Raw genomic sequence first — 12,142 nt, forward strand, 5'->3', positions numbered from 1 at the left:
ACTTTTATCCAATACTTCCAATACGGGTACTACCTTTCCTCCGGCAATATCGTTACCCATTATAAAGGTCACACCTTTCACTGGCAACTTAGGACGTACCCCCACTCTGAATATTCCACTGATTAACTCAGAGTGTACTTTCACAAAGTGCAACGGCACTGGGACAAAACCCATTTCAATACCCTGCACTAACACACTGGAACCACAGTATGTATCGTCAGATAAGGGCAACACATCAGACAATATAAACGACTGCGCCGCACCAGTATCTCTAAGGATTTTAACCGGACGCTGAGACGCTTCGTCATTCTCTAGGGACACAAACCCCTCGAAAATGAATGGTTCATAACTGCGGTCGGGGACTGGGTCTTTCAAACTACAGTTACCCTGAGGCACCTGTTTTGTTGCAGACCTCACAACCGTACGAATTAGAGCAACACCTGTTGGTGGCTTGGCACGAAGAGGCATCCCTTGTTTTCGTTTAAGTTTGAAGCAATCATTAATCATATGTCCCACTTTATGACAATAGAAACAGGAACGCTCATTCTTCTGGCGTGCTTGATATACTACTGCGGGCCGACTAGGGCTAAAGGTAGGAAACTCAGTGGTTCTACTCTCAGTTTGAGCCGAAAACACACTCTTGTGCGTCAACACAAACTCGTCTGCCAACACAGACGCTTCTGCCAGGGAGGATACTTTCTGTTCGTTTAGGTAAACTACAATGCGTTCGGGTAAGCAATTTTTAAACTCTTCCAACAAGATTAACTCCCGGAGAGAGTTGAAATCAGTTACCTTACTAGCAGCATGCCATTTATCAAACAGATTTCCCTTGTCTCTAGCAAATTCCACATAAGTCTTACTAGAAGACTTTCTATGAGACCTAAATCTCTGTCGGTATGCCTCAGGCACAAGCTCATAGGCACGAAGAACAGTAGCTTTGACCACTTCATAATTCAAACTGTCCTCCAGAGGTAGCGCTGACAAAACCTCTTGGGCTTTACCAGTTAATTTACACTGAAGTAATAGGCACCATACCTCTTCAGGCCACTTCAATGCTACGGCTATACGCTCAAATACACAAAAATAGGAGTCAACCTCCGACTCTCTGAACAAAGGTACTAAGGCTATCTGCCTACTAATGTCAAACGTGTTTGAGGACACAGCAGGTGGGGACGGCTCACAAACAGGCACAGTAGGAACGAAGGCTAGCCTCGCTGTCTCTGCCTCCAGTTCCATCTGGCGCATTTTAAACGTCATCTGCCGCTGTTCTCTTTCTGCCTCAATTTTACACATCATCTGCCGTTGTTCTCGTTCTTTTTCTGCCTCCATTTTACCCATCTCCAAATCTAAATGCCGCTGTTCTCTTTCTGCCTCAATTTTACACATCTCCAACTGGAGAGTCTCTCGCCTAATTTGGGCTCTCTCTTCCACCTCTAGTTGGAACTGTGCTAAACGGACATCCCTTCTGGCATCACCGTTTGACAGTGGGGAGAGTGGTTCAAAATGGGACAATGTGGCTGGTGTTTTAGCCTCACCCTCATTATCAGATACCAATGGGCTTATAGGAGCAGTTACATCCCCTACAGGGTTAGTAGACTCAGGCAGCGGTAACACAAGCACCTGCTCTTCCAACAATACATTTAACACTAGCTGTTTAACCTCCGCCTTAACTACACTCTGCGGAATTGATATTGAGTAATGGTCAGCCAAGGTCATTAAATCAACTCTACGACATTTATCAAAAACCTCCCACGAAGGATTATCCAAAAAGGACTTCAAATCAAAAGTAGCCATCTTACACTACTTCACAAGAGCCAACGAAAATAGCAAACACTAATGCTACTTCAGCTATGACGCTCAACACTGAACTATACCACTACAACAATCTACATGAGCGGCATGGGTGTCAGTAAAGACAAATCCCGGATGAGGCTCCACTTATGTTACGAATCTCTTTTGGCCCGACAGTCTAGGGGGGATGGTAGTGAGACCCGTAACATAACTCATGTAAATTATAATAGTGACAAAGTAAAAGTGAACGAAATAACCACGACAACCGAAATAATACCGTCAAACTCAGGGTTTATTATAAACACACGGTAATGGGGGGGAGCAGGAAAAGGGGCTGAGCTGGACCCAAGGAAAGAAACAAATATGCAAAAACACCCCTAAGCTAGACTAGCCTATTTCAACAACAGCTGACTAACTAACCAAAAATACAGTGGGTGGTCCGCCCAGTTCTAACTAGTGTGTTTTAACAAAGTTTACCTACGGGTAGTGTATGCCCATGGGCGACTTGTCTTGGTTTCCCCTTTTTCCCACCAGCAAACACCATAAACAAAAACAATACTCACAGGAGATGACAAAGTGATTTGGAGGTGCTCAAACAAAAGAAGAGGTTAATTATTACACAAAGAGCGAGATCTACATACATGGCATTTACAAAGAGATTGTGCTACTGAAATCTATCAAGAGCAGAGATCTACCAACATGGCATTACAAAAAGATTGAGCTCTCGAAATCTATATAGAACAGCTATCTACCAACATGGTATTACAAAGAGATTGAGCTCTCCTGAAATCTACAAAGAACAGCTATCTACCAACATGGCATTACAAAGATTGAGCTCCTGAACAAACAAATGATGGGGTTTTTAAACCATGGGGAAGGAACTGTGATAGGGTAGGAAACAGGAGGAGGTGTGTCTTCTGATTGATGGGTTGATTGTTGACTGATTGGGGAGTAATGATTTTCACCTGTGAGGGGAGAAGGAGAGAAAAGAAACACACACAGGATACACACAGACACAGGATACCTGTATCCGTAACAGTGCCCCTCCACGTCCTCTTTCTCTTTCTCTCCATTGCTGTTGCTGCGGGGAGAGTGGTTTCGTGCAATATCTGGCATAGTGACCGGGAATTCCGCAGTTATACCACTGGTAGTTTCCCCCTCTGTATGGTCCAGTGTAGGGGCCTTGTTGAGCCCCTTGCTGTTGCAGGATATACCGCTGTGGGGGAGGGTAATGGGGTGGTGGGGCTGCCTGCTGTTGGATCATCTGAGAGACAGTCTGTGCCACGATCTGAGTGTTATCTGGCTGCTTCCCTTGGTCTTGAGTTTCTACTGCAATCATTTGTTTGGGCGTGGTGGCTGCAGACATTTTATCTAAGTCGTCTGATAATGTGTATAATGCGTTTATCAAAGTTTTAGTCAGTCCTTTGTGTGGTGTTTATTTCTATCTTTCTATCTTTATTTCTATCTTTGTATACCCAGCCCGTACTTTGTATACCCAGCCCGTACTGTGTTAGCTCAAACTTCTCTCGCCCCCACCCTGGCACAGAAAGATCTTATCAGTAATGTGGTTGCAGTTACGTGTGTGCCTCTCCGGCATGTAATTCGAATCTGTTCAGCGATTTGTTTAGGTAATTTTCTAGAAATGATTCGGCGATTTCCTTTCGGAACAATATATCAGTGAATATATGCGGTTCTATAACAATTTTCAGAGTAATTCTAGCTCTGTAGGAAATATAGATAGAATTTCTAGAAAACTAAGAGTTGTTAAGTTAATTATTTAAATACTTTCTGTACACAATTCAGTAACTTCCTTTATGAACTTATATCAGTAAATTTGAGCGATTCTATAGCAATTGTCAGAATAATTTTAAACTTTAGACAATATCAACAGGAATGAAAAAAGCGAAAATCAGTATTTCAGCCCGGCTGCTGTCAATCAAAGTTGCACGGCCATTCGATACTAAGGTAGCTTTGTCTTTCAGCACGTGTGCATAATAGCCCAGTTACGTATCCCAACCTAGCGGTTTACTCCGCGACAAACGTTTCTTTCAATTTAATTTCCCCGGTCTCCAAATCATGGAATGTCAACTCTGGTTCATATTATGTTTATTGTTTGATGTGCAATAGCCACATCATTCCCGATCTCTGTCTTGTGGAACGCCAAACTTACATATCCTGTATCTACTCGACTACACCTCTTACATAACCTATTAAATAATACACAGCTTTTTTAATAGGGCATTTTTCATGCAGATTCATTCAATCCAACCACACCTCCACAAGACCTATTCGATATTATATGTATCAACAGGAGATTTTACTTGCAGATTCGGTTCATCTATCATTCAACTATAACCACACCTCCACAAGACATTATTCGATAGTACAGAACGTATCAAAATAGGACATTTTTACTTGCAGATTCGGTTCATCTATCATTCAACTATAACCACACCTCCACAAGACCCTATTCGATAGTACAGAACGTATCAAAATAGGACACTTTTACTTGCAGATTCAGTTCATCTATCATTTATTCATTCGTATGAAATTCTCATTGAATTTCCAACATCCATAATTGTGTCCTTTACGTGTTAAAACACAGCCACTATTTAACGTCACCTCTATACACAACCCAATACATATATAATTAGGACAGTTTTCTATGCAGATTTCAGAACAAATAGGGTCCCTGGAGGAATTTAACACATTGGTCAATCACAATTCACACATTCCTATTAAAATAACTGAGTATAGGCCAATTAATAAGAGTATTTTTTTTTTCTTTTTAATTTTTTTTTCTACAAAACAAGATATCTTTAATCAATGTCTTAGGTTCTTATGTAAAAAAATGTGGGCACCGATTCATACTCACGCCCAGTACTTTCTGATCAAAATTTGGTTTAGGCTATAATACAATATGCAGATTTCGATTTAACAGGCTCTGCTCACCTTATATAGAGCGCTCCGATCAGATTTCCTGAGGCAAGATGAATGGCTGGGGAAGTCACTCTTCCGTCTGATTTTTTAGCCGTGATCAGTCTCGTCTTCTCACACTAACTTATCATAGATCGAATTCAAGAATAACCATCCTCTGCTACCAAGTTCTGTTAGTGTTTAAATACTGGAGAGTTGAGACCAAATCACGGACGCTGGACAGAGTGGATTTCAGTTGTAACAAAAGACAGTTTTAATGAGTCAAAGATATCTTGTCCCGCAGTTTTACGTGCACGGACCTAGTTCACATAACTCGGCAAGGAGTCAGGTGAAAAAGAGGCCTTATACAACGGTTACATTCATTTTTATACATAGAATAAAGTAGGTGGAGTCTTGTCGTTTCGGTCTTCTTGACTGGTCGGAGGGTTGGAGGCGGGCCTTGCTCTAGCCAGAGCAGAAGCCCCATTGGTGCACAGCAGAGCCTTATCCTGAGCATCCGACCAATAGAGGGGGTCAGTCTTGTGGCTGGGTGTATGTGTTCTTGCGACGGAATGTCTTTGTTTATATGAGCTATGTGTATGAATATTTATATAACACAACCCAAAAGCTGTGTGTTTGAATCTCATCACAGACAATTTTAGCAGCTACATACTAATTTTTAGCTACTTTGTAACTGCATAGCATGTTAGCTAACCTTTCCCCTAACCCTTTAACCTAACCATTAGCCTAACTAACGTTAGCGCTAGCAACCTAGCTAAAGTTAGCGCTAGCAACCTAGCTAACCTTAGCCACAACAAATTGGAATTCGTAACATATATGTTTGCAAATTTGTAACATATATTATTATGGAAAATGTGTAACGTATTGTATGAATTGCATTTCATAACATATTGTATGTATTACAATTTGTAACTATTGTACGAATTGCAGTTCGTAACATATCATATGAATTGTCATTCGTAACATATCACACGAAATGGATGATGAACATCCACAAATGAATACATACCATACGAAACGTAACATATACTAAATGGAGTGTCTCAGATTTACGTTGTTAGATTTGCGTCAATTCGAATCTGGTATCAGGATAAATATGACAATGAGTCACAGATTGTATACTATGTATTTTTTATTAGCTAAGCAATAAGTGGTAAATGCAATTTTCGTATATACGGGCTCTCTGTCCCACCTCGCAGGGCAAAAACAGAGAATTCTTTATACTGTGATAGACAGTTCCAACCCGTCTGTTGGCCTATCACAGTAGAGGCTGGGCGTGGTTTAAACTTGCTCAGTCTATTGCAGGCGCTCAGGCGGGTCCCCGCCTCTTGGCGCTTCTGTTGATAGATGTAACTGTTGCTGTGAAGAACATCCATGCGCTCATGCTCCATACCGTTATCTCGCACCTGGCTCCTGTTATCTAACAAAAGACCGCTTTTTCTGCAACCCCACGCTCTGAATGTGCCCTGTCTTCTGTATTTTTCCATCATGAGAAAGTCCCATGGCCCTGACACTTTTAACAATGTTTCAAGTCAGCTATGTTGCATAACACATACATACATCCACACAAGCCAACAGCAGATAATATTCAATCATATATATGGTAATGGTCTATAGTGCATAACACAGAAACCTCATAACGTACAGAATAATTTGAAATGCTCTGAGACCACGTTGGCAAGAAATGCAAACTTTTTAAAAACCTTTATTTAACTAGGCAAGTCAGTTAAGAACAAATTCTTATTTTTGGTGAAGGCCTAGGAACAGTGGGTTAACTGCATGTTCAGGGGCAGAACGACAGATTTGTACCTTGTCAGCTCGGGGATTTGAACTTGCAACCATTCGGTTTCTAGTCCAACGCTCTAACCACTAGGATACCCTGCCGCCCCAAACGTAGAGTATGAGTTAATAAAATGCTTCTAAACTTTTACATTTCCAATTTGAAAATTCAAACTTGATTCGCACAAACAAAAAATGTATCAAGCCCTACAAAAATGTCCATAATTATAATCCACATTTCCTATTGCTGCAGGATTATTTTCCTGCTGTAGAAAACTGGCTCAAATTAAGATCCTACATCTGTACAGTAGGACTCGCACGTTAATCCTCTTCGTCAGGTGATCCTTTGTGCCCAGCAACCCCTGATCAGGTGATATGCATTTGACTTCATATACTATTTGTACTGTATATAAAAAGTGTTTCTGTGGTGTCCAAATGTATGACCTCAATTTCAAGTGCTATGGTGGCAGAGAGGAATGGTCACTGCACTGTAGAGAAAGAATACTTTTCTCTTTGTTTCTTTTGAAATTCTGTCAGGCTACAGCCTTGAGATATCCAGTATGTCAGTCACAAAACATAAGGATTTTGCACAATAAACACTTTCTTCATTTCTATATTAGAAAGTTGATAAAATACATATTAGAAGCGCAAATGTTGTGAATTAAAATCCAGCCAAGGCTGCTCTCTTCTGATGTATTCTAGGAAACACATGTAACTATCAAGATATCATGAAATTCTAACAAGCAAAGCTTAGGGGTGGCGCAGAGATAATGCTCCTGTCAAACAGTCTCAGTTTTCTCCTACCCCCAAGGGTTCAAATCCTGACCCATGTACGTACTGTATATCTTGTCAGTATGATACTGATGTAGGATCTTAATTTGACCAGTTTCTTCACAGCAGGAAAACAATCCTGAAGCAACAGGAAATGTGGATTATTATTACATTTTATCGGGGTTGACAAAAATTCATCTTCGCCTGGCTGATGGAGGAGCTTTGGTTGTTTTTGGTTGATGTGGAGCTGGTTGAGAGGATTTTGATTTGTGTGGAGCTGGTGGATGCGGTTTAGAGGATTTTGATTGCTGTGGAGTTGGTGGAGGCGGTTTAGGGGATTTTGATTGCTGTGGAGTTGGTGGAGGCGGTTTAGAGGATTTTGATTGCTGTGGAGTTGGTGGAGACGGTTTAGAGGATTTTGATTGCTGTGGAGTTGGTGGAGACGGTTTAGAGGATTTTGATTGCTGTGGAGTTGGTGGAGGCGCTTTAGAGGATTTTGATTGCTGTGGAGTTGGTGGAGGCGCTTTAGAGGATTTTGATTGGTGTGGAGCTGGTGAAGGTGGTTTCGTGGATTTTGATTGGTGTGGAGCCGTGTGAGAGGATTTTGATTGGTGTGGAGCTGGTGTAGGTGGTTTAGAGGGTTTTGATTGGTGTGAAGCTGATGATGGCTTAGTATGGCTCTTGGATTTGGTCTGGACAAAGGGACGGGATTTTAACTTGAAATTGCAGAGCATTGAAGGGGTCACTTGTGAGTGTACTATGATTGGCTGCAAGTGGATGTAGTGGGTCTCTCTTTGGACAACATTGGGGGCCGGGAGATATGTTTGTGGGGGTGGGGGTGGTGGTGGTGGTGGAGGAGGATGACACACAGGTCTAGAGCCTTCCTCATACTGAATGGCCTGGTTGTTGCGGTAGGTGTACAACATGGATGCCACCAGTTCATTAGGTACTCCCCTCTGCTGTAGGGTGTTGAGCGGGTGGGGCTCGTAGAAGTCGTGAGACCTGTCACAGTCCACATCTGCAGCACAGGTTCCTGTAATGTAGCGCTGACAGACGTGGAGTCTTCTGCATTTCTCCTTGTCAGGACAGTATCCGTACTCTCCACTACCTTTGTTGTATGTGAAGCAAACCTGGAGACAAACACAGACCACTCCTAGTAGGTGCACATCAAATGTATTAAATGGAAATCACATTTCTTTACTCTGGATATCTACATGCTCAATTTAGAGGATATACAGTATTAGGTAATTATATTATGATGTAAATATGAACAAGACTCAAGAGAATGAAGTAAAGAAAACACTGCCAGTTGGTTACCAACCCGTCCCATGTCTAGCTCAAAAATATGTTTTGTCATGCATTTAAGATGCATTAGTACATTCTCGTATGAACCCATTTTACTTACGAATGTTTATTTTTTTTAATTCCAAGTAAGAATATAACATAATTTATCTTCTGAAAGTATGTTTGTGTGTGTGCTTTTAAATTGCTTCCACTAAGTTGCAAGGAGCCTGAAAATACGAGCTTACTGGGGGTAAGAGGGTGTTGTCATTCTGCAGTAGTAACATACACAGCTCCCTCTTGTCCAATTTCTCCAGGTGATGCTCTCTCAGGACTCTGATGTTGTATTCTGACGTCAGCTCATGACAGAAGTGGCACCGTTGTCTGAAAATCAAAGTTTAGTTTAGTTTATTAATTGGACCATTTAAAAAAACAAGCACACATAAAACTTGAAAAAGCCATACATGCACATGAGCAAAATCAGAGGATAACACACAAAGTCTGGGACTTATTTCCATTGTGGTCCTTGAGACAAGATGGCTAGACAAGATCGAACACAGTTAAACACAGTATGGCAGTGAAATAATAAAACAATAACAGAGAATAACATCTCTCTCTTCATTGCAGTTACATCATATGGGCACAGAAGACAAACATATTATTACTTAAATGTTTAAAGCTGCCCAGAACAAGAAAATACCTTCCCCTGCATTACTCCTGAACCTGTATAAGCACACATCAGGAACACCTCACCTGGTGCTGTGATTGTGTGCATCCCAACACGACCATAAATACTCCTGTAAACCAAACCTAGTCTAATCTGGGACACCCTATCCTCCAGTTAAATTCCTGAAAGCAGCTCCTGCCTATGTGAGTACGTGGACTCACCTTTAATACTACCCTGATCCGTTTATTCTGGGCTATCTGGTAGCATCCCCTTCATAAATGTCGATAAGCCCCGAAACCAGGAAGTACTAGCGTAGTCAAAATGGCATTGAATGAGGGCAGTGGCTAGCACTTTCATGGAGTCCTTATCAAAAGAAAGCAATAGTTTCCTAATAGGCCTACTGCCCTTCTTTTTTTAAACAGCATTTTGAGATTGATAATACTAACGGGAAAATGTTGGCGAAAGCATATAATATCAAATGAAAATGGCTATTGAACAGCTGTGTTGCTTTATAACACGCCCCAGCTTTTATGGCCGTGTTTTAGCTAGAGTAAAATGACACCATTTTGTTTGTCTTAATGACATTGCAATAACGTTTTACAGTTTCCAAATGACATACTGCAACCTCTAAATCTTAATATTTAGAACCACATTATATAGAGAGAAAAACAATCTACAAACAATATTAACCGGACTACTGCCACTACAACCAACTGTTCACAACGTGTCATTTAAGTTAGCCTACATGTTGCATAATACAAGACAATTTTTTATATAGAACATTTCAAAACAAGGCAATTAATAGGTGACATCCCAGCAATATGATTAAAAAACGGCATATTAGGGAGTCTGACAAGGCCTATTGACCAAAGTAATAACAAGGTTTACCCTTCATTGAATCGACACGTTCCATAAAGGTAGAATACACACAGATGTAAATTGCTGCAGCCATTACATTCCTTGTCTCTGCATAATCTCATCTTCGTCTTGGCAAATATCAGTTTGTTTCCCTCAAAGACAGCACTGGTAAACATATCCTGATTCCCTAAAACACTCTCCAGGTCATCTTCTGGCGTGCTAAAGTTGGCACGCATTTCTTCCAGCTCAAAATACCCATTATGGGCACAGAGGATCTTATAGACCAGAGCTGTTGTATCCATGTCCGTCACCGTAGATCTTCTGCCTTGACTGTTCAAATCGGTTCAAATGCATGACTGTACATATTGACAGCAAACATTGACAACGCTGAAGTAGAACTTTCCTCTGCATTCAAAACAGGTCCCTGCAATAAACCACTTCTACCTATGTGAAGCTAGCCACAATAAGGATTAGCCACATTAGTGGAATTTGCGGGTCGCCTTCAAAATAAAGGTTCCTAATAGAAAGTGATGCAACTGGTTGCAAATTGTGGAATCATGCCATATTTGGACTAGATAATGCTAAACAAGTTGGGAATGTTGTTATATAAATTCAATAAAAGACAATAATTAGCTACCTGGCAAAAAAATAAGTTGAAACAGCACTGTGGATGTATTAAACTCCCAAATAATTTGTGGCATACTTATATTTCACTGTGTACAGCCTTACCTATGGATTGTGGTTCAATGAAATGGGGTATCAGTCTACTCAGTGTTACCCACAGAACACAGATGTAAAGAATTTCCACAAATATTAGTGTTGTAGCTGTTATTGTGGGACTTTGACTGTGGGAAATGGCCTCCGCAGTCAGCCTATTGTGTGTTATGACATATAGTACCAGTCAAAAGTTTGGACACACCCACTAATTCAAGGGTTAAAAACTATGAAATAACACACATGGAAGCATGTAGTTTACCAAAAAATGGTTAAACAAATCAAAATATATTTTATATTTGAGATTCTTCAAAGTAGTCACCCTTTGCCTTGATGACAGCTTTGCACACTCTTGGCATTCTCTCAATCGCCTTCACGAGGTAGTTACCTGGAATGTGTTTCAATTAAAAGGTGTGCCTTGTTAAAAGTTAATTTGTGGAACTTCTTTCCTTCTTCATGCGTTTCAGCCAATCAGTTGTGTTGTGAAAAGGTAGGGGTGCTATACAGAAGATAGGGCTATTTGGTAAAAGACCAAGTCCATATTATGTCAAGAACAGCTCAAATAAGCAAAGAGAAATTACAGTCCATCATTACTTTAAGACATGAAGGTCAGATAAAGTTCTTGAAATTTCCCGCATTAAAAGATTCTATAAGTGCAGTCGCGAAAACCATCAAGCGCTATGATGAAACTGGCTCTCATGTGGACCGCCACAGGAAAGGAAGGCCCAGTTACCTCTGTTACAGAGGATAAGTTCATTAAAGTTACCAGCCTCAGAAATTGCAGCCCAAATAAATGCTTCATAGAGTTCCAAGTAACAGACACAACATAAACTGTTCAGAGGAGACAGTGTGAATCAGGCCTTCATGGTCAAATTGCTGCCCAGAAACCACTACTAAAGGACACCAATAAGAAGAGACTTGCTTGGGACAAGAACAACAAGCAATGGACATTAGACCAGTGGAAATCTGTCCTTTGGTCTGATGAGTCCAAATTTGAGATGTTTGGTTCCAACGGCCGTGTCTTTGTGAGACGCAGAGTAGGTGAACGGATTATCTCTGCATGTGTGTTTCCCACCGTGAAGCATGGAGGAGGAGGTGTGATGGTGCTTTGCTGGTGACATTGTCAGTGATGTATTTAGAATTCTTGGCACACTTAACCAGCATGGCTACCACAGCATTCTGTAGCGATACACCATCCCATCTGTTTTGCGCACAGTGGGACTATCATTTGTTTTTCAACAGAACAATGACCCAACACACCTCTAGGTGGTGTAAGGGCTATCTGACAAAGAAGGAGAGTGATGGAGTGCTACATCAGATGACCTGGCTTCCACAATCACCTGG

At 41.0% G+C, this 12,142-nt stretch overlaps 1 protein-coding gene across 1 annotated transcript; it reads right to left on the reverse strand.

Moving 5' to 3' along the window:
• Window positions 1-5,841: 5,841 nt before the first annotated feature.
• Window positions 5,842-10,565, reverse strand: LOC139378497 (protein mono-ADP-ribosyltransferase PARP12-like). Its single transcript, XM_071120717.1, has 3 exons — window positions 10,115-10,565; window positions 8,808-8,943; window positions 5,842-8,408 (listed from the first exon to the last, which is right to left on the reverse strand). The coding sequence occupies exons 1-3, from the start codon at window positions 10,384-10,386 to the stop codon at window positions 7,473-7,475; spliced, it is 1,344 nt and encodes a 447-aa protein (XP_070976818.1). The 5' UTR covers window positions 10,387-10,565; the 3' UTR covers window positions 5,842-7,472.
• Between the last annotated feature and the right edge of the window lie 1,577 nt (window positions 10,566-12,142).

Source organism: Oncorhynchus clarkii, chromosome 21, assembly GCF_045791955.1.
Source record: "Oncorhynchus clarkii lewisi isolate Uvic-CL-2024 chromosome 21, UVic_Ocla_1.0, whole genome shotgun sequence".
Lineage (NCBI taxonomy): Eukaryota > Metazoa > Chordata > Actinopteri > Salmoniformes > Salmonidae > Oncorhynchus > Oncorhynchus clarkii.